Source organism: Ascaphus truei, chromosome 1 (assembly GCF_040206685.1).
Source record: "Ascaphus truei isolate aAscTru1 chromosome 1, aAscTru1.hap1, whole genome shotgun sequence".
Lineage (NCBI taxonomy): Eukaryota > Metazoa > Chordata > Amphibia > Anura > Ascaphidae > Ascaphus > Ascaphus truei.
In genome coordinates this window covers 25,617,212-25,640,804 of record NC_134483.1, presented here as the reverse complement: position 1 = coordinate 25,640,804, position 23,593 = coordinate 25,617,212, and the positions used below count along the sequence as shown (strand labels likewise).

The 23,593-nt window shown below is 42.7% G+C and overlaps 1 protein-coding gene across 2 annotated transcripts in view; it reads right to left on the bottom strand.

The window, feature by feature from the left end:
• The window catches only part of PIK3C3 (phosphatidylinositol 3-kinase catalytic subunit type 3), a 248,129-nt gene that overhangs the window by 187,524 nt on the left and 37,012 nt on the right, over positions 1-23,593 (bottom strand). For both annotated transcript variants that reach the window (XM_075585255.1, XM_075585264.1), the window contains 2 exons: positions 10,959-11,045; positions 5,453-5,548 (listed from right to left, as the gene is read on the bottom strand). In XM_075585255.1, the coding sequence (XP_075441370.1) occupies positions 5,453-5,548; positions 10,959-11,045 (183 nt within the window). The remainder of the gene's footprint in view (positions 1-5,452; positions 5,549-10,958; positions 11,046-23,593) is intronic.

Below are 23,593 nucleotides of genomic sequence, written 5' to 3'. Positions count from 1 at the left end.
GTATCAAGATGGTGCAATGTACTGCAAAACACAGGTCACAAATTAGCATCTCCACAAATGTGTATCAGCGCCATATGCATGGAGTGTATTCATTCTGCTTCTACACATTTGGTGCACGCCACTTCTTAGGAACAGAGACTTAGAAGATTTATTTCACGCAGAGAAGTAGAAAACCTGGAAGAAGTAGGCACAAGCTTTGATACATTTCATTAAAGGTGCAATCCAAGCATGGATAAAAAAAGACAAAAAAAAAAAAACACATTACTTTGAGCTCCAGGGACCCCCTGCTCCCCGAGATGCTGTCAGTCTGAGAAGGCTCTTCGGAGGACTTGCATCAATATGATACAGTAGCATTTGTTCCCAAAGGAGCAAATATTTTCATCTGTGGATTTGCAGCGGCAGCAGATGTACGACGCTCGTTAATTCCGCTTTTTATGCTTGTCGCAGCTCTAGACCCCAAACCTGGAGGTTTTCTTGATGCAGAGAGAAAGGAAAGCTGCACTTGTTATATAGTCGGATACGTCTCAGTACAAACACTGCTCTATTGCTTTCCCTATCCCCAGGGGTGCGCAAACTTCCCGACCCCCTTCCGGGCCACCCTGCCCGGGAGCCGCAGCGTTCGCGCCCCCCCCCCACTCCAAGGACTCAGTGTCAAATGACGTAGCGGGTCATGTGACGTCACCCCGAAACGTCATTCGACGTGATTTGCCATGGCGACACGTCGCATGACCCCGGGAGTCATTTGACGCCGCGTTGCCATTGCGACGCATCACTCAAGACCCGGCAGAGAGCAGGTAAGGGAGTTAGGGGCCTCACGCCTCCACCGACATTTAAATGCCGTGGGGAAGAGTGCGGGGCCTCTAACTGCCCGCGCCCCCCATGAAATTCTCACGCCCCCCCCCCAGTCCTAAAGCATAACACCTGCTCACTTTGCGAATGGAGCAAAATTACAGCAAAGCGCCTTGATTCATTGACACAAAATGACAGTCAAAATGCAGTCAGATTGCCACATCTAATAATTAAAGAGGCAATCCAAGCTGCTTAAAAAAATGTCTTTTTTCTGGTACCAGTTTTCTGGTATGTCCGTTTGCCATGGTTTTTAAATTTCATATATTGTATACAAATAAGTAATAGTAGGATTAATGATCTGTTTTGTTAATAAAGTTGTTATGTCTTTGTATTCCCCCTTTTTTCCGCCCAGCAACAGATGACGCCTTGGGGCGTGGTCATCATTTGGGGCATATTCCCATTGGCTCCTGGGTTCCTGCAGGCGGGACTTCCTTTCTCCGGGCTCAGGCAATGCATATCATTAGAGAGGTGGAGCCTGGGTCCAGCGCTTGGCTCGTGAGGCCGCCCCTGGTGATGACGTGGAGAGCAGGGAGGAGAGGTGAGTCTCCACGCTCACCGGGGGAATGGCGCCAGGGGGGTAAGTGATGTTGCCTCTGCGATGTCTTGCGCGAAGTAGGGCGGAGATTGGTTGTCAGCCTGTCTGGATGCTCCGGAGGGCTCGGGGGGCGGGCCCAACGGGTGAGTGACGTCATCACGCATTGTGGGCGTGCCGACGTCATCAGCTGTGGCGCGAAAACAGGGAGTTATTAGGTGTATATAAAGGTAGTTATGTCTGTACAGCACATACTCCTTGATAAAGTATCTTTACACGAAACGCGTAGGAGGGTATTAACCTCCACTTTTAGATGGATTAAATAAAGAAGAATTTTTAAACACCTCTGTTTGGGACCCACTCTTGGCGGTGCGCTAGTTTCTTCCCTTTTTGTTCTCTGAGTCCAGCATCTCTTCATCTGGCTGCACGCCTAACAGGACACGGGAAAGGGGCATTTGTGACTCTTTGAATATTCATTGTGAGTCCAGGAACCATCCCAATGAGGGTTTGTGGGTATTCTGCTGGAGGCAGTGTGTCAGAGCACAGCCATAAATGATCAGGAAAGCAGCTTGTGGTTAAAAGATATTCTTTATTCGGACATCATGGTGCAGTCAGGAAAATGGAGGGAGCTCTTACGCGTTTCACGCCTCGTTGGCGCTTCGTCAGAGCGTCTGACGAAGCGCCAACGAGGCGTGAAACGCGTAAGAGCTCCCTCCATTTTCCTGACTGCACCATGATGTCCGAATAAAGAATATCTTTTAACCACAAGCTGCTTTCCTGATCATTTATGGCTGTGCTCTGACACACTGCCTCCAGCAGAATACCCACCTATCTACCACTTTTCCGGATGCACGCCACCAACAAGAAGAAACCAGGCTTTTTTCATGTGAGTTTATCCTTTATTCTATTTTGGAGGTATACACTAGGGTGGTTCAAGCGTGTGTGACATTGTCCTCATTAGGAGTGATGTGATGGAGCTTAACACTCTTCATTCACAACACCTCTAGGACTTCAATATACATGTCCTTTACACAGCGCTCACCTATATACCCAATACTCACCTGTACATTATTAGCCTGCATCAAGACATCTTCTATCAAGAATATTTGTATAGACATTGTTATCTTCATTATCCATAGTCATTTAGAGCACTATTGATGAACTCTGTTCTTCTACTGCCAATGAGGGTTTGATTGGGGTTTTCAACCTTATACCTTGCCCTTCAGGGATAATTGGTCCATCTGGGGACTTTACTACAGGTATTAATCTCATATACATACCCCCTTGTCCTATCCTGTCCATTTGCTTATTGCATACATTTCTATACTGAAGGGATTCAGCGTTGGCGCGCCTTTGTCATTTAAATCGTTGGATTAAAAAAAATGTATAATATATGCAAAATTTGATTTTTTTTGTTAAAAACTAATTACCTAAGCTACAGCTACAATGTATCCTTATATTACTAAGGTTACATTATCTATTGTTACAGTTTACAGCTCAAACTGCTGGAAATACTGGCCAAACAGGAAAGTGTTAGGCCGCGCTTATAGTGTTGGTGACGGCGACGCGACCGATGACGTCACCCGTCGCCACCAGCAAAAGTTATAATTTGTTTTTCAGCGACAAAATCATTGTGGTTATGAAGGGGCAGCACTCTCTGATTGGTTTAGAGACAGACGTTGTGACTGTCACTAAAAAACTAAAATAAATCTAATTTACCCGGCTTCAAAATTTTTGGTCGCTCCGTCGTCGTCGCACTTACTATAAGCGCTTGCGACGGAGTCAATTGATTTTTTTTGGAGCGACGTCGCGTCGCCGGGCACAATAAGTGCAGCCTAACAAAGATCTTGCAAGGCTTGGGAAGTGTACTAAAACCTGCTATAGAAATCAAAGGATGCTCAGTGTACTGTATGTATGTATTTATGTATGTATGTATGTATGTATGTATGTATGTATGTATGTATGTATGTTCACACGGTTTGAAGTCTTGAATTCTCTGTATATCCCTTACATAAATAACTCATTTTGGGCTACTGAAAATAGCACAACCTGCCCAAAAATGTACCTGTAGGTCTCCAGGACCTGTGTGTTTTGTGATGCACCTTTTACTAATCTGTGGTGCGCTTGTGTGTGTTTGTTTTGTTTTTTGTTTGTTTTTTAATATTATTCAAAACTGATTTATTAAAATATATATGTAAGATTTCACATGTTTTGCTGCTTCAAAATATCATACTGTATTTCTCAAATGTACATTTATTTAGTGTAGGGAGCATCGCTCCAACAAGAGCCGACAAGTACAATTTTATTACTACAAATACTATTAGAACGTCTGTTAATGGTTCTTCTATATACTGTGTCCATGAGTGGACTTGCTCCTGGACAGTTTTCTAAAAATCCCCTCTCCGGACATATTCGGTGTACTTATTCAGAACTTTAGTATCAAAATACCACACATATTCTTATTCTCACAATTATTCTCGTCTGCCTTTTCTCATTCAAACATACCCCTATATGTAAAAGATTATAGGCCTTGTTCATGAAACTCCAAAGTGAAAAATCGCAGGGAAACCGATAGTCAATGGCAGCTATCATTGCTAAAGCTCCGCCATGATGGGTTATTAAAGTGCCCCCTTAAACTGGCAGGAAAACCTGAAACAAATATGTATTTTATCTAAACTACAAAAGGAATAATCTATTCTACAGTCACCCTTTAAATGAAGCTTCAATCTGGCCCTCTGATCGTTTGCTTGCAGAAAATATAAACTGTGTCTGGATGTCTCATTCCTTAATTACTGTAGTTGTGAGGCATTCAAAGGTTCAGCAAAACCTGAATCCCCGGTGCGCGCCACATACCACAGCACAGCCCTCTATGGGGCAGGCCCCAGTGGCTGTGTGTATGTGGGCGCGCACAGCGCTGTGACGCGTACACTGACAGGGAAGACAAGAATTTTGTCTTCCCGTGACACGGTTACGTGGCCGCGCGCCACCAATGGCAGGGCAAATATATGCCCCATCATGGCCGCGCTCCCCATCAAGGTCCCGCCCCCTAAAGCTCCCCTACAGACAGCCGATCACGTGTAGTCTCTGCACGCGCCGCCATGCAGCCAGGCGCCCCTGCAGCAGGGAGGACTGGGGCCGTAGCCTTAGGCCCGGGCCATGGTTCCTTCGCCCGCGCTGAGGCGTGCGGAGGCTGTGGGAAAGCGGGTGCTTTCCCTGGCCATGGTCAACGGGCCATGGGGGGCATTCCAAAGGGCGTCACGGAGCTGGTTCACCCTCATTGGGTGAACCGCTCACGTGACCTGCGTGTCTTGCCAAGAAATCTCGCCAAGAAATCAGTTTCTTGGGCAACGCGCGCCCCCTCCTGTCTCTGCCCGCACAGTCTATGAGCGCGATCACTGCCTAAAGGCTGTCTGGTCGCGCCCCGTGCGGACGCCTCCGCGAGTCTCCCACACCATGGACTCAGCCTTAGGCCTTGGCTTAATGCTACTTTGGTACTCTTTAGGCATTTAAAACATTCCTAGCCAAAGTAGTATTGTATTTGTTGTGTTTCCTAAAAGCAGACAAACAAACAATTTACACAATGTTTAATACAGTATGGCTACCGCAAACAAAATGATGACCATATAAAAAAATGTTTGCATGATGATTACACAAGATCAAATAAAAGTTAGTTTGTTCTGAAAAGCGGTATTCGGTTTGTAAGAATACACTGCGAAACGGACTTTATTTTATTTCATTTTTTAAGGACTAGTGAAATTCACTAACTTTTCTTTAGAACTAACTTTTGGGATCCAGTATTTATCCTGAACACCACACGGCCAACAAGAAAATAACATACTGTAACATTGCCAAAACCAGTTTTAATGTGCTTCATAAAAGGGATCTCCCTGTAATATACGTTCTTTTTTTATTATAACACAGATGTTTGGTTTATTCCAATGAGACTGGTACAACCATTTGGAAAGGACAAGAATAAAAAGACTAGCAAATGATACACATTTGTTACCGGATAGAAATGATGCATGGAAGGAAGAACTTTTTTTGAGGAAAGCCGCAAAAATGAACACGTACCTTCTCATAGTAAACTATTCCATATTCCCGTTCATCGCTCTTTACACAGGGAAACTCCACCATCAAGTACATGAAATTAGAATTGCGTTTCTCACTCTGAAAATGAAATGAAAATGTATATGATACAGTTAAAGCGCATGTACATTAATCACATACATAATCTCGCCCTGGTGAGAAGGATCCAGCAATGATGGAAAGGGGACCCAATACATGAACTAAAGGTTGCATAACCAGCAACGTACTTAAATAGCTTTTGAGATTCAATATTTTATCTAATGCATGTGAGATACTTATATTTATACTGAGTTTGGGCCTGAGAAATCCAAAAGGAACAAAACTCGCATTGAACTTTTACGAGAAGATGACGAGATCTCTTTGCATCATTATTTGCTTGCTGTTGGAACATGTTCCACCTTTCCTTTCTAAGCATACAGTACAATGTTCAACCTCTTCCTATATATATCTGCCATCAAAGTCTTTATACATTGTATAGTTGTCATGATCGGGGTATGAGTGGTTAATGGGATCTGTGTATATGTTGATCTGCATCCCCCTGCTTCAGCAGAATGGCCCCAGGTCTTAGATTTATTTCCCCAGCAGTCTGTGTTATATTCCTGTATGTGTATAAATCATGTCGGGAGGGAAAGGGTTAACCATATTGTGTATATGTGGATCTGCATTTCCCCGCTTCAGCAGAATTAATTGCTATGTTATGTATTTACATGGAGGGAGGGGGAGATTTGTATTGTATCCCTGACAATGGGTAAAGTGTAAAAAATTATAACTTTGGCTTTATATATGCTAGAAAGGGGAAATTTGGATATGTTGTACCCTGCCAAGAACACGTGTCGCCTACCTATTGTTAATCTGATTTATGACATGTGAAATATAGTTATGAGTTATCGCTGTTTTTACTATAACTTTGGATAAGTTGGGAAGCTTGCCAGATGACAGCTTTGATGTGTAATTGTACAATCAAAGGGAGATAATACTTGAAAGGTTCCCTGTGGAGAAGTTAGAGGTGAGAAAAGACCTCAATGGAGGTGACTCGCCTAATAGCATATGCAGCCAGCTCTCACAGATGGATACTAACCATTGTGACCTGTTAAATATAACACCCTTTCAGGAACTGTCTCTGCCCAATAAGCATTTTGCAAGACAGAACGGCACCCAGGCCTGTGGCCATATTTTTTTTATAAATGGGCTGGCCAAGTAAGAACGGGGGAGGGGTGTATTAATGAGGGGCTGGGTAAACCCTGCTTCTCGCACTACCCATCAACCTGTGATTGGGACAAGGTAATTGTTCACCAATAACTGAACTGCCATGTTAGGAATGGGGGCCTGCGTTTATACAGTTGCTTGCACCCCTCATTCCTGTGCTTGTCGTGATTGTAACAACTTAAGGAGCTGCTATTCGGCTGAATATCTCCTTATCCAGCCCCAGTAAGTGTAAATATTTCTGTAATGTTATTTGCTTGATGTATTGTCTGTTCTGATCATAGGAAATAAACTCATTCAGTTTACTATATCCTAATCTTGTTCAATTTGGCCCGGTTATTAGATATATTGTCTGTTCTCTCGTGACGATAGTCTACATCTTACCCGCTTTGAAAAAAATGTATGTCAAGGGAGAGGTGGTTTGGCCCGGGATTAAAGGGGTTACACCCCATTTGGCTACCCCCTGCTCTTACTTGGGGAGCAAGGGGTTAACTGGACTGGGGTCCAGTAATATGTTTTTATCTTGCTTCAGAATCCTAATGTATATTCCCCTGTAAAAATGTATTGTTTCTGTTCCAGTGTTTGCACCAACACATACACTGGGATTGATGCGGGAGGCTTAAGGGGTTAAAAGCTACAGTTTAGGAAAATACAAATATGTGTGGTGTCTTTTCAAAAATATCTGGGCTTCAAAAGGCTTGATTGAAGTTGAGTGTGACAAGTACAGAGGGGGTTTAGTATACAGTATGTTAATACCTAATTGGCAGACCAAGGGTATATTGCTGGTAGAGACAGCTAGGACCCAGGTCTGGAGCATTGGGTGTGAAATATAGCACCTGTGACAAATGTTCTCTACACACGAGGCCCAGCTTCAAAGGATTTCTTGACAAGGGGTTATGGGGGCCACGAGTGCGGTTACACAAGGAGATATCAGAATGAGTGACCTTATTAAATATAAGAATATTATGAGATGTCCTCGGCTGAACGTGCTAAAAGCTAGATGTGTGTATTCGTGGGACCGATTTGCACATAATGATTACAGACACATGATGTCTAGCAGGTACTAAGAGACAGATATTAATATCTCTCTTAATTTTAATATTACAAGGTAATATTTAGTCTCATTGGGAGCGTCATGCGTGCCGGAATGTATTCATATGTCTCGCGTGCCAGTAAGTATTACTGAACTGAAGTTATTTAGATAGGAAAAGCAGTTTTTAAACGTCCTTGGGTGGGAGGAGTTTTACTCTGGGGAAGCCTGTCAACCTCACTACTGATTTATAAGAGGGGCTGGGTTTAGGTTGTGTTCAATGGGAAATAATTGTATATAAACAAGGCTCAGCCTATGGCTATTGTCTTTGTGATTTTCAAGATTGCTGTATGAACTGCCAATCCAGATTTCTGACTGTTTCATCATTCTATCTTAAGTGTCTATATTTTGTCTGTTATTTGTATATCTCGTGTGTTCACCTTTTTCAAGGAATAAATTATATTTTATCATATCTCAGCCGTGTTCAGTTCAACCCAGGTATTTTTGGTGTAAATTATATCTTGTCATAAGTTACCGTGACGCTGTATCTTTGATTTTCCGGGGAATCTTACAATTCATCATTTGTACTACAATAAACCCATAAACCCATCAGTGTATTTGTATGTATGTATGTATATCTTTATTTATATAGCGCCATTAATGTACATAGCGCTTCACAGCAGTAATACACGTGACAATCATTTAAATAACAAATAGTACAAATAACATATAAAGGGAAGAAATGCTTCAGACATAAAAGTAACATTAAGGAAGAGGAGGAGTCCCTGCTCCTAAGAGGTCACAATCTAATTGGTGGGAGAACGTACAAAGACAGTAGGAGGGCATTCAGGTAAGTTTGTCTGCAGGGGGGCCAAGCTTTATGTATTGTGTATAGAATTAGCCACAGTGCTACTCAAATGCTTCTTTAAGCAGGTGTGTCTAAAGTTAGGTCTTGAAGGTGGATAGAGAGGGTGCTAGTTCGGTATTGATGGGGAAGAGCATTCCAGAGGTGTGGGGCAGTCAGTGAGAAAGGTTTAAGGCGGGAGAGGGCTTTAGATACGAAGGGGGTAGAGAGAAGACATCCTTGAGCAGAACGCAAGAGTCGGGATGGTGCATAGCGAAAAACTAGGGCCGAGATGTAAGGAGGGGCAGAAGAATGTAAAGCTTTAAAAGTGAGGAGAATTGAGTGTGAGATGTGGGATTTGATAGGAAGCCAGGAGAGTGATTTTAGCAGGGGAGGTGCTGGCACAGATTTAGGAAAGAGTAGAGTGATTCTGGCATCAGCGTTTAGGATAGATTGTAGGGGAGACAGGTGAGGGGCAGGAAGGTTACCGTAATCAAGACGGGAGAGAATGAGGGCCTAAGTAAACGTTTTAGCTGTCGAGTAACAGAGGAAAGGGCGCATCGGAGGACAGGACAGGAGTTGGCCACATTTGTGTTTGTAAGATTAAATACATGATTCGTGTGGCAGACTATTTGTATGCAAACAGTAAACTCTAGATGCTTTCAAACTGTTTTTGTAAGGTAGATTAAGTTAAGAATACATCCTAAATCTACCCAGAAAGCAAAATACAGAAAATATTCAGCTGATAAGGGATAATGTTAGTAACAAAAAAATCATTTGAAAAGTACAGAAGGTGTTGATTGGTTGACATTGTTACTCAGTGTATGTTTCTACTCCTGTAGGTGGTAAGAATTGTATCACTTGTTTACTGTGCTTAAGATAAACAAAGCATAAAGTTAGCACGTGTTTCTTGTTTTTTTTTTTAAGTGGCAAAAGTCAATTTGCTTGTACAATACCACAGACAATATGTTTCTGTCAGACCTGGACAACTAATAACAGCAGTTTGGCAAAAATGCCCTTCCAATGACTTGTATACAGCCTCTCTTTGTACAGAGAACACTTTCATTTGCCCAAAGAAATCAAACTGATGAGACGTATTTCTCATTCTTATCCTAAGATACTTCCGCGGGTGTAGCCTAGATCTTCTCTGTAATAAGAAGCCCACTTCAGAACTGTCTCCGTGAAATAAAAATCAAATGACAATGAAAAGACAAAAACCTGAATCAAGACAACACATTAAAAACTGCTGGAAATCTGTGTAATGTGGCAGGCAGAAGCTTATAAAGGGGTCCATGTTAAAATGGATAAGTAAGAGTGACTCACTAGGAGTGCTCATTTGTATGTCATTACCCAGAATTCCAGGCTGCAGTGGAGCATTGCATGCTAAGGCCTTAATCCCGCTGTGTCCGGTGGCGCGTGCGGCCACGTGCGCCACCAGCCCCTTACCTTCATTCTGTTGGTCCCCGCTGCCTCCTCCCTCCGTGGCTCAATACGTGCTGTGACGCATCAGCCGGCCTGCGCTACCAGAAGATGGGTGTTCTGGAGCGTTGACGCGTCACAAGGTGTGCGTGTGAGCCAATGAGGAGGTAAGCAGGGGAGCAGGGAAGGAGCTCGTAGGGAGGCGGCCTGTTGAGCTGTGTGTCACGGGTTTTTTTTTTTTTTTTTTTGCCGTCTCAGTTTTTTGCCAGCTTAGATCACGCCAGAGCGTGATCGTATCTTCGGGCTCCTGCACACCAAAGGAGGGGAGGGGGGTACGAACGGACGGACCCTCCATTCAAACCACACACCCCCCCTGCTCAAACCACGCCACCCCCGCTCCAGCTCCCGCTCCCCCCGCTCCGGCTCCCGCTCCCTACAGACCACAGATGGCGGGCTGTGCCTGTCAGCGCACTGCCTGCATGCAGTGCGGGCGCGCTGACTGAGGGAGCGGGGCCTCAGCCTAAGAGATAATGGGGAAATGTACAGTTCCAGAAGTGGTATTTTTATTTTGTCTTCCTTTAATGATATTACTGCAATTCTTCCGAGAATTCCTGTAAACACGTTGCAATGAATTACAATTTCAAGTACTAGGCGTACTGAAGCAGTACAGAAGTGCCACGTGTCGGGATGACAATAGAGAGAAAAATAATAAATATCCCAGGCAGCCATCTATAACATAGCGATGTCGCCAGCGTTATTGCACCTGTTGGCATTTAAAGGTAGTAAAAAACGCATTAAATGATGCCCGAAGAATGCAATTCCCCCATCACCATTTGTTTCGATGGTGCCGCGTCAGATTTCGCATTAAATGACGCGCCAGCTTTGACGCAGACCGTCGGGTTACAGGGTGCAATAACATTTATATGGTCTGATCTAAGCGCATATTACCAGCAAGAGGAGCAACACCATAACAAGATCGGTTTGTGGTTACTCACCTCATTTATCATTTCAATCTCTCTGAAGGTTAGCCTGTCCAGCCAATCCACCTTCACCATGTGACCTTGCCGGTGAGCCTTGGTGAGCTGCAAGTAAAAAGGGGAAGGCGTCTGGGTTTTTTTTTGTCTTTACAGGTGTATTTGTTACGAATAACTGCAGTTTGCAAATACACATTACATTCTGGTTAGGAAATATAATAAAAGCTAGATTTTAACACAACAGCAGCAGCCAGAAAAGGATCAGATCCTGTAAATAAAGGTGATTAACCCTCTGAAAGCTCCAGTTCATTAACTAAATTGCAACAGCACATTGCACTGTAGACACATTGCAATGTTATAGGACCTCAAAGTGTCCCTGATCAATAGTTTCACAATGTGCAGCACTACGGGAGGCTTTGTCACACACTTGCTGTGGATGTGGCTTGCCCTGCGGAGACACAGATGTAGGCAGACACTGCCGGTGGGAAGCAGTGGGAATCCCGATCGCGGTATCACCCGGCGGCGGGGGAATCTATTCATGGGGAGTCCTAATAGGAAGAATGAACCCGCCCGCCAGCAGCCGTGGCTTTTACTGTCCCTGGCGTAGTTTGCTTTCCTTCCCGCGGGGACAGCATGTCTGGCTACATCTGTAGGTCTTCAGACAAATGAGACAGTGTGATGTGGTTTTAGCTCAAATCGTTTGTGAAGAGTTCTCAATGTAATTAAAAAACCATGTTAATATGATCACACTTCTTTATCTTCCCTTACTCACGAAGGTTCCTGCATATATACACTACATACGAATGTTCGTACTGTGCATTTAATTATTCTATAGTATACATTTTCAGAAACATCCATAAATTAAATAGAACTACTATAGTACAGTACATCCCATTTAATATATTATTTATAGTATGTTTTTTTTTTTATTAAACTGTAGGTATTGTAAATCTCAATGCAAAATAATAAAATAAATATTAAGACGTGATGACATGATGAGGTTACTTCTCTCTCTGACCCAGGTAGCAGAGCATTGCCAGGCATCCTTTTTGCTGTGTGTATTTTCCCCAACATGCTCCAAAGATGCATTTAAACTTTAAGCTTTTCTTGTTTATCTAGAAGTACACCTAAAAGCAAATCTTAAATGGTACTATTTTTCCTGTCGAGCAACTGGATGGGAAGTAATTATTACTTAAACACTGCAAGTTGTGAAGAATATCAAAATGTGGCCTTGTGTGAGGATGAGATGCAAGAGATAATCAAGACAAAGAAGAAACTTTATCTGCACTTCCTTGTACAGAAAGTGGAACAGGAGAGAGAAGCAGAGTGTACCCACATAATGATTTGCAGAAGAGGTTATGGCAAATGTGTGCGCCTGGGAACAAGAACAATGAATGACACGGCAAAGCTATATGCAAAATAAGGCAGGGAAGTGGGAGTGAGCACCGCATTCAGGAACAGGCTGGAGGATTGTGCTAAACAAAAAAACTTTATTGCGGCATGTTAGCCAAAAAGGTAAAATCACACGAGGAGGATCCTCTGACGTGTTTCGTCCGCAGAGGGACTTTATCACTCTTTGAACTACTGTAGTTCCAGGAATGACCAACGACTCCACCAATGTATCCTATAAAAAGATGAACAAAGGCACTGCGGATTTTCCAATAATTTATTTTAATGTGCCAAAAGCAAACACAATGTTTCGGCAGTGTACAGTGTGATTGCAGTGTGATTGCCACTTCACTTGAGAAAGGCCATTTGGTCAAAATGTTGTGTTTGTGGATTTTCCAATAAATTCTTTTAATGTGCCAAAATCAGTGTCCTTGTTCATCTTTTTGATAGTATTTCAGGCTTTTACCAGGGAAAGCGGTCCCTAAGAACCCCAATTTAGGCTGCGCTTATAGTGCCGTCGCCGGCGACAGCGACGCAACGGTGACGTCACGCTGCGGTCGCTTGGAAAAATCAAATTGACTTGACTTCCAGCGATCGCGACCAAGCCGTCACGCCACTCCTACTATAAGCCCACGCGACGTCGGCAATATATTTGTTTTGCCGCGATGTCGGCACTATAAGCGCGGCCTTAGACACCACAACTACAAAAGGTTTTTGTTTCCCTTACAGTGTACGTATTCCACTATGGGCCATGAACATACAGTATATAGCAGATATAACCACTCCAATTGCTGCGTTGTCAGAAATACAGCCTTACTGCAAGTTGTTTGGTGGAGGAGTGACAACAATTACACATACAAGTTAATATACAAATATTGTATTCAACCTGTAACAATATACGGTATGTAGTTAAAAAGATTACGGAATACTACATATACTGTAGTGACAAAGGAGGGAGAGGGAGTAGGGGGTGTGATACCTTTTATTGGACCAATAGGTAGGTGCTATGTTACAAGCTTTCAAAGGTCTCAGGCTCCTTCATCGGGTATGGCAGAAATATAGAAACACAATTATTATATACAGTGTTTGCAAGAAAGATATCTGGATGCAATGGATGTTGAGTGGAAAATAAGATAAGATGGAAACTGGAAACCTAGTGTGAAAATGAACAGTGGAGACATAATTATTATTCTATTGAAATGCAAAAGCAGCCTAGACAGTAGGAAAATGTGAGGGGGGAGAGGGGAGAGGAATGGGACAAAAAAGTGTATAAATATCCATCTATATATTTACCCACCATAACTACTTGGATGTCTGGTTATCTACCGGTATATACATAATATTAGCCAGGGGATAGTGCAAATATGCAACACGGCTACCCACCCTTCTTTGCCAGAATACTGCATATTATCAGTAGTACTCGAGGAAGCTAGAACAGCGTCTCCTCGTTCTCCTGCCCAAATCTCTTCTGTTCTTGAAGCTTCTTCTCCCTGAGCTTCACTTCACTACATCTTCTCTTGCTGGAGCTTCCTTCTGGACTAGCATTTTCCCTACGTTGTAAGGCAAGTTTGGCAGTCCCTCCCTGCTTCACATCCATGTGTCTGCTTCTAATTATTCAGGGGAAACCTACTCAATCCAACTCCTTTCTACATATACTGATCAGGTGGGCAAACTGGGATTCTGTGACACACATCGGCTTAGTATTGATGGCTCCACCACTGTCGTTTAGAGTTAAAGGGGCAACCAAAGCCATTGATTTAGTTTTCACATAATATTGAAGCAGGGGGTTCTCCAGATCTGAACCCCATTAATGTCAGCTCCGGGGCCTTCCTGCTCCGGAGATACTTACCTCTGTAGTAGGTGCCGGTATATCTCTGCGCTTTTTAAAGCGCCTGCGTCACGCGGGCCAATAGGAAGCCGCACAGGATGGTGTCACGGTTTTATATTGGCCCACAGGGTGCGGGAGCTTTGAAACGCTGCCATTACATGAAAACTGCTAGCCGCGCGAAGCGGCTACCAGCACCTACTATCTCCAGAAGCAGGGGGTCCCTGGAGCTGAAATGAGTGGGGTTCAGCTTCGTAAACCCCCTACTTCAATCCTATGGGGAAAAAATAACAATAAAATCGCCGGCTTGGATTGCCTTCAAGGCTTTTATAGTACTTGAAAAGCAGTTCCTCGCATAACTGAGTTGGCATTATTTTTTTATATATAGAAAACTGGATTTTTCAGAATTACTTAAGCAAGTACTGATTATATATTAGATGCCTCACAGACATACAGACACACAGACACACAGACACACAGACACACAGACACACAGACACACAGTGAAATGTTTAACGCGATCTACCGGGTCTCCATTCAAATAATTGCAACATCATACAATTTTGCAAAAAAATGCATGCGTTACTGTGAGGAAGAGCAACGTATGGAACATCCATTTGTAAAGTAAGCGGAGGTGAAAAGTGTAAGGCAAAAAAAATAACAACAAAAAATGTCCCATTGGTTAGATGTGCCCGTTTATGCAGGCTAATATTACAATGTCATTTACAGCAGTCATGTTCTCACTCGTCAGTATTAACATGCATGCAAAGAGCACAGGCAAGAGATAATTCACCAAAGCACCCAGCACTAGAAAATGGCATACCTGCTCAAAAACTCCCTGTGTCCATATACAAAGGAGGAGACAAAATGCATAATAGTGTAATACTATTCTTAACAAAAGGAGATATGGGTGGACTCTTGCCCACATATACATAAAAAGAAATCGCAATGTACATGATTGTGGTAACCCTAGGAGTTGCTCATACAGTAGGTAGCTGCCTGTTGGTGGCTGCCTGCCCGTCCTTGTGCCGTTTCCAGCTTGCTCAGGCTGATGACATCACCATTGCGCTGTTTCTAAGGCTCGCTCCAGAAGGGACACCAGAGGCTTGTCAGTCTCTTTCGCTAGTGATGTTTATACTGAAATGTAAATGTTCAATAGAGAACCAACAAAGGATTCTAAATATATCTTCTGTTACAAAATATAGGATCATTATTAAATGAACGAAGGAGAAGTATCGGTGCACTGCTAGTAAAAAAAATAAAAAAAAGAGCTGGGGTGCCCATTTGTAGCTACTGTAGCAAAGGGATTATTTTAGACAATACTAAAATTAGCAATAGTTCATACTGAAAAGAGACCAAAAAGTAAAGAGGCATAGATGGTAGATAAATTAAATCATCTCTTGGCATAAATGTAACATCCTGATGTGTAAACCCAAATACACAGGTTTTGCAGTGATATGACAGAACTCATGCATCTCTCATAACTAAAGAGACATCCATATTATGTGTGAATATAGAATACTGACGAGTATATTTAGGTGACCATATAGAACGCAGATATAAATGAAACATACATTTAAATTGAAAATGTATACATCTGGAAAGACCAAAATACAACTGATATGATTATAGGAAGTGTTGGCATTCCCAATCAATGTTAATATCTACCTTTCCCGTCTGTTTAATGAATTGCGTCTGTCTCCTCCTCGAACGGGATTGGGGACATGCTCAATCCTTAGGAAGGAAAAATGATGTAGACCCCCATATGGACAATTGGTAAAACGTCTAGACACTGGGTGCCTAATTAACGGACCGTACGTGTTTCATGATCCTACGTTTTAAAGGTGTAATTGTTCAACCAACATATCCTTTTCCACAACCACACTACAAATAATATACCACATGACTAGTATTACAATGGATGAAGCCGTGTATTTGATATGCTCTTTTCATATCATTACCTTTAAATGTTTTGGTCATGTTAGCGAAGGTAGGCTACAGTACATAGTTTGCAATGGTCACATTTGAAGAAACAAGAAACTTGACAACCAGTTTTAGTTCTATTGACATTTCCTCTTACCCAGGTGTGCATCGTTGTGCATATCTTAGGGAAGAGTATTCTTTAGCTGCGGAATTTAGGCATGTTAAATTCTCTCTGACAAAGCGGCAATTTAGGCGAGAAACGCGTTAGAGATTTTTTTTTTCATAGTTACAGAAGAGGTGTTGAATAAATATATTTTTTATCATCAATATTGATCTGAACCTGAAGACGGATAATTCCAACATGGAGATGTTCTTCAAGTAACTTCACTTTAATAGGCTCACTACATAATACAGGTGTAGTATAGACGTGTCCATTGTGTGAACTGAAGATCTTCAAAGGGCTTTTTTCCCTGAAGAAGCTAACCCACAGAGACTAAACTACCTGTAGAGTATTATACTATCCCTAAAAACACCACACACTCACCATGAGAACAGTACCAGCCAATCAGGTCAATATCTAATGTAACATCCACAGTATTTCTTGCACTGTCAGCATACAGACAAGCGCATGTTGATGTCACTGTTGACCATAAGCAAAAACTTCTGTAAGGATTGCGATATACTATTCTATTCTTATTTCTATTCTGTTTAGAGGCTCACCTTGTGGTTACAGAGCATTGTCTTCAGGTGACAGGTCTGTTAACAACAAAAAACTTACAAAGATGCCCAAAGCTACTTCCAATGTGACAAAAATACACCAGCTCCCCCTTGTGTCGCAAAACCAATTGGCACAGTTAACATACAATTCTATTACTGCAGCTATTGATTGAGCTGCAAAATGGGGACAAGAAAGATGGTGTGGGGGAAAACATATCAGTGTGGTGCACATACAGTTAACCCCTTCAGTCCCAATGCAATTTAGGGTTAATCAGCCGGGTATAATGCCTTTATTAATGGCCTGATTAACCCCCTATCGCCACAGTCTCTGCTGCTTTTGGGAGTTGTGGCCCCTCCCCCGTAAGGTTTAAGCTTGCCCCTCCTCACTTTCCAAGTTGGCAGGTCAGTTTCATTTTGCCAGGTTATGACAGATCCAATGTGATCATTCTTCCTGTAATTATACAGGTTAATAAGAATTTTAACCCAGGGAGTCTTAGGACTTCCTACGGTCATGCCTTGAAAGTGGCAGCAGGCTCAAGACGCTTTGGCCAAAGGGTTAAACAAAATGACCCTTTTTTCAAGAGAATATATAGGTATTGTACTGTGTATTTTGGCACATTGGAAGAAGCTTTGGGCATCTTTGTTTTTTGTTGTATACATTTAGCCACGCCCACTAGCACTCCTTTTGACACACACACACACACACACACACACACACACACACACACAGTAATGGTGAGGGTTTCTCAGAGCTTGTTGGGTATCTGTGTGTTTATTGACAGGTCTGTTAATCCAGGGATTATTTGTACAGCAGGTCTGTGGCTCAGCATACCTCAGTACAAGCCCAGTGTGAACGTCCATCCCTAACTCTCAGACCTCGATTATTAAATGAAAACTGATTCTATAAAATTTCTTGTAACATTTGAATTAAGCTAGAGGCAAAACTGGTTTAGGTAAAAAAGGAAAAATCCAAATTTAAAGTCTAAAACAGAGTTGTCAAACGCAGTCCTCAAGGGCCACCAACAAGCAAGGTTTTGTGGCTATCCCTGCTTCAGCACAGGTGGCTCAATCATTTTGATTGAGCCACCTGTGCTGAATCAGGGTTATACTTAAAACATGACCTGTTTGGGGGTACTTGAGGACTGGAGTTGTGAATCACTGGTATAAGAGTTAGTTTCCTGCTGTAGCGTAGATTCACAAACACCAGCAAAAGAAAAACGTAGGAACCGTGGTTTGCCAGCACCGGAGGAAGTACTATAGAAATGGTACGTAGGGTGCTGCAAGGAGATGGCCTTCAGCTGGGACAGGCTTGGGCAGAGCGGAGAGTACGTGTAGCCCAGGGGTGGCCCACACCAGTCCTCAAGGGCCACCACCAAGTCAGATAATCAGGATATCCCTGCTTTGGCACAGGCGGTGCAGTCTTCAACTGAGCCATTGATTGAGCCACCTGTACTGAAGCAGGGATATCCATAAAACCTGGCCTGATGGTGGCCCTTGAGGACTGAGTTTGACAGCCCTGGTCTAAAACGTATGGGTTTATGGTGTATCATCTTAATCTGTTTCAAACTATTTTTAAAGGTACATGGTAATCTTGTATTACATACAGTACCTCGAGTCACAACTGTAATATTTACACGTTTGCCTCTAGAAATGCGAAGAAAGAATAGAATTCTCAGATCTAAAGACTTGCATCTCGAATAAGAAGTTTGGAAGTAAGACATACTATAAATCCATAATTTGTTATAATTATATATTTGCCACGAGCAACTGTTTTTCCAAATGGTTAGACATTATCGCAATCGGACAACTCCGCCGCTTAAAAAGAAATTGTTCCCAACAGCATTTTAGCACAATCTAATACTCTGAAAGAATTTTTTTTTTTTTAAGAAAAGATCATCCAATTAAAATAAATGAGGCTTTTGAGAGAGATAATAGTCTTAACAGATGTGAACTCATTAAATACATAAAAATATTCCCCTAGAGTAGAAAAATCCAATTTTAGTGATTGTATACCTTTTATAACACAATTTAATAAATCTGCACCAGATGTGAAAAAAAATATTAAACAAACTTTGGCCTGTTTCAAAAAAAGGACCCCGAAAATACCAGAACGTCCGAAAAATGTCTTCTGTAGAGCCCCAAATCTTAAATAAAATACTTTACTGTTTGTTTAAGAGAGAATAAAACAAAAAATGTTAAAAAACAAAATTAACCGGCTTCTTCTAAAGCACATATTGCAAAGCCTGTAAATGGGAATCATCGCACATAATGTGGTTAAAGATTTTAGATCAAATGTAACAGATGACCCTTTTCAAATGAGATATTTGTTACAGATAGTAGCATAGTTGTTGTCGATCCATGTGGTAAATAATATGTGGATGGCACAACAAGGACACAAAAGATCAGAAACACAGAGACATGTCTGGTTTCACAGTGTATCACAACCAAACTCCAGAAAGTCAGAATTTCCAGGGAGAGAGAGGGAGAGAGAGAGAGGGAGAGAGAGGGAGAGAGAGGGAGAGAGAGGGAGAGAGAGGGAGAGAGAGGGAGAGAGAGGGAGAGAGAGGGAGAGAGGGAGAGGGAGAGAGAGGGAGAGGGAGAGAGAGAGAGAGGGAGAGAGAGGGAGAGAGAGAGAGGGAGAGAGAGAGAGGGAGAGAGAGAGGGAGAGAGTCTTTTCTATTTCTAGAGAGCTTCAGATCGCGAGTTTAATCACTAGCATCAGCCCAGCAGAAAAAAAAATGATGTACAGGTAGTCCTCGGTTATCCAACACAATGCGTTACTCAAAATGGCGTTGTAAAGCGAAACGTTGTAAAGCGAAACACGTTTTCCCATAGGAACACTGAAATACACCAAATATTTTATGCAGGCAATAAGATATGTAGCACACACATACATTATATAGTGTATATACTGTATTATATATATATAATATAACATAATAAATAATATATTATATAGTATAATATTATATATATACGCTCTTAGGACGATTTGCAACGTTGTTTATGTGAATGTGTATATATATACACACATACACAACGTTATAAAGCGTCGTAAGAGCGTTGGATAAGCCATTTTGGCGTTGTAAAAATGAATATAGGTATGCATTGCATAGCGTTGGATAAGCCATTCGTTGTAAAGCGAAGCGTTGTAAAACGAGGATTGCCTGTACAACCTATCAGGTGCAGTTGTGCTTATAAAAACAAATAAATATAGAAGGCAACAGACAATTGCAAACAGTCTCTTGCCTTCTTCTATGTATCTATCTGTATCCATAACCACCACTGCACCTCCTTTATCTGCTGGTTTGATGGTGATGTTGTGGTTAGTTCGCAGTTCATTGATTGCAGACATCCGCTACCAAAAACTCACCCATGATCCAACCCAGGAATATACAAAACAACTCAAGAATCTCATCAAATCATTCCCAAAATCACCTGTACCCAGAATTGGAGCTCCTCGTACCTAACAACCCAAGAGTAGTTATGTTCTACATAAGGCCTACACATCTTACGGCCACATGCGGCCCGCCCGGACTCACTGACGACTTTGGGGAGTAATATTCATTACTCCCGGCTCTCCTCAGCTTTGGGCCTCCCTTCACACCGACGGTCCCACGCTTCTGACATCAGCACGTCACCGGGTCTCCATGCCGATGCGTGCCAGAAGCTCAGCGTGCTGATGTCAAAGAGGCCCCGGCGCACGCCAGAAGCTCAGCGTGCTGATGTCAAAGAGGCCCCGGCGCACGCCAGAAGCTCAGCGTGCTGATGTCAAAGAGGCCCCGGCGCACGCCAGAAGCTCAGTGTGCTGACGTCAGAGAGGCCCAGCGTGGGACAGTCACTGAGGAAGAAGCCTGCAGCTGGGGAGAGCCGGGGTCCGCGGCATTATATATGTATCTGGTTTTTTAAAAATATGTATTTTTTTTTATATATATTTATTTGGGGGTTTCTATATGTATTTTAGGCTTTCTATACGTGTTTTGGTCTTCCTATATGTGTTTGGGGTTTTCTATTTGTACAGTATTTCTGGCTTTTTATATGTATTTCGTTTTTTTATATGTTTTGGGGCTTTTATATGTATTTGGGTGTGTTTTATATACAATTGGGTGTGTTTTATATGCATTTAGCGGACTTTTCTATGCATATGGTGGGGTTTTTTAAAATATGTATTGGGGATTGTTTTTTTAATATGTATTTAAAAAGATATATTTATGTATTGGGGGGGGGGGTTATATGTATTGGAGTTTTTTTTATATGTATTGGGGTTTTTTTCCCCGTGCGGTTTGCATCGGTTTTCCTTGGAGTGTACATTTCCATTGGGATTATTTGTAATTCACCACAGTACTGGCGGATCATCCTCTAAAGATACCATTACGTGTATACTACCCATCTCACGTTTGTGAGTATTCTACATATCGACTTGATACCACTACTTTCACATTTTTTGTTTTAACAATATTGCACCATCAGAATATCTTTCTGTTTTCACATGTTTGCGCTTCCCGATGATCTCCATCTTTCCACTTGCCACGAGGATTGAGAGAGCAATCCCATACTGGGTTACAGCAGCATTCATCACATGTGTTTGTATAAGTATCACTGTTTAATTTTACACGAATGATTTTTCACAATTTTAGAGCGCCACCATTGATAAGTCTGTTTTCTCAACAAGGAAATATACCTCATATACCTCATATACCAGCAATCCTCATACCCTGCTGTCTATTTAGCTAATTTTACTTCAATTTAGGTAAAACATCTCAAATTGTCTGTGTAGAAATCATCCCCCTATTGCCTTAATGTAATTCATCTTTCACACTTGTGCAAGACAACACCCACCTTTGAAAAACAATTTGGTTTAACTACGCTCACATGTGCTAATTAAGTTTGTTGTACCAACCAGGTGACTTTCTACATGTATATAAGTAAACTTACAACAGCCATTGCTGCTAGCAGCCTTTGCTCTTAAGCAGAAATGCTTTTAAGTAGAAATCTTTAAAGTAGTATGGATGTTTAAAAAAGGAAGTTCAAAATAGAGTGGAAAAAGTGGACACAATCTACTGCTTCTGATTCCTGCATTTGAACTACGCTGGAAAGGAGGTTATCATCCCACTCTGCACATCTCAACACATTACTATTGCTGTGATGCCACCTTTACTTTTTATATTTACTGTAACCTCACTTATTTTCAAATTATGCACTTCCTTCCACCAGCCTCATGTCTCTAACTCTATTCATATTTCGCCATCTCTCCTTACTTCACCACTTCTCAGTTTACATGAACTCCTCTCTTACCTGCGCCCTCTGTCACCACACAGTTATGCCGCCTGCACTAAAACACACCCCTACAAATCATCCTCACACATTCTCTTTCTGTCCATGCTTCTCCTCCTTGCTTCTGGGGATATCTCTCCCAATCCTGGTCCCTGCCTTATTTCTACTTGCTCTCGTCCTCGCCTTCCACATGCAACTTCTACTCCTTCTGGTGTCAACCCCTCTAACCTCATACCCATCCCCTGCCACCCTCCCTCCTCTCTCCCTTTCTCCTGTGCACTTTGGAATGCTCGCTCCCTCTCTAACAAGTTCCTCTCTGTGCATGACTTCTTTCTCTCTCACTCCCTGCTTCTCTTTGCTATAACTGAGACCTGGCTCACTCAGTCTGACTCTGCTCTGGAAGCTGCCCTCTCCTAAGGTGGCCTTTCCTTCTCCCACACTCCACGCCCTGATGGCAGGGGTGGAGGCGTGGGGCTCCTGCTCTCCTCTCTCTGCCGTTACAGAACAGTTTCTATTCCCCCCTCTCTTGCTTTTCCCTCCTTCGAGGCTCACACAGTCCAGATCTTCTCTCCTCTCCCGGTCCATGTGGCGGTCATCTATCGCCCACCTTCCTCTACTCATCCCCCTTCTGCCTTTCTCTCTCACTTTGAATCCTGGCTCTCTTTCTTTCTCTCCTCAGACTCCCCTGTTCTTCTCCTTGGGGACTTCAACTGCCACATTGATGACCCCTCTCTCCCTTGGGCTTCCCGCTTTCTTTCTCTAACCTCTTCTTTTGGCCTTCAACAGTGGACTGCAGCCAGCACCCACAAGGATGGCCACTACTTAGACCTGGTTTTCACTAAAAACTTCTCTCTCTCCGACTTCTCCATTTCCCCTTTTCCTCTCTCTGACCATCACCTCATCTCATTTTCTCTCTCTCGCTTCTCTCCATCTCCATCTCCATCTCGCCCTCGTTTTTGCAGAAACCTGCACTCTATTAACCTACCAGCTCTTGATTCCACTTTACGCTCCTCCCTCTCCTCTCTCAGTTCCACTTCAGACCCTGACAACCTGGTCAGGAACTACAACTCTGCCTTATCTTCCTCTCTTGATCTTCATGCCCCACTTTCTCTCTGCCGTCCTCGCCCTTCTAACCCCAGACCCTGGCTAAACTCCCACACACGCATGCTGCGTTCCTCCACTCGTTCCTCTGAACGCCTCTGGAGGAAATCTCATACGCTCGCAGACTTCATTCACTACAAATTTATGCTATCCTGTTTCAACTCTGCCCTCTTTCAGGCTAAACAAACCTACTTTTCATCACTAATCAACACACACAAGTCTAACCCACGCCGTCTCTTTTCTGTCTTTGACTCTCTACTCAGACCACCCTCAGCTGCCTCCTCTTCTTCATCCATCTCACCTCAGGACTTTGCTGACTTTTTTAAGAAAAAGGTGGAGTCCATACGGCAGAACATCCCATCTGTTGCCTCCTCCCATCCCACAATGCTTCCCAACTCTCCTCCTGTCTTTCTTGACTCTTTTTCTG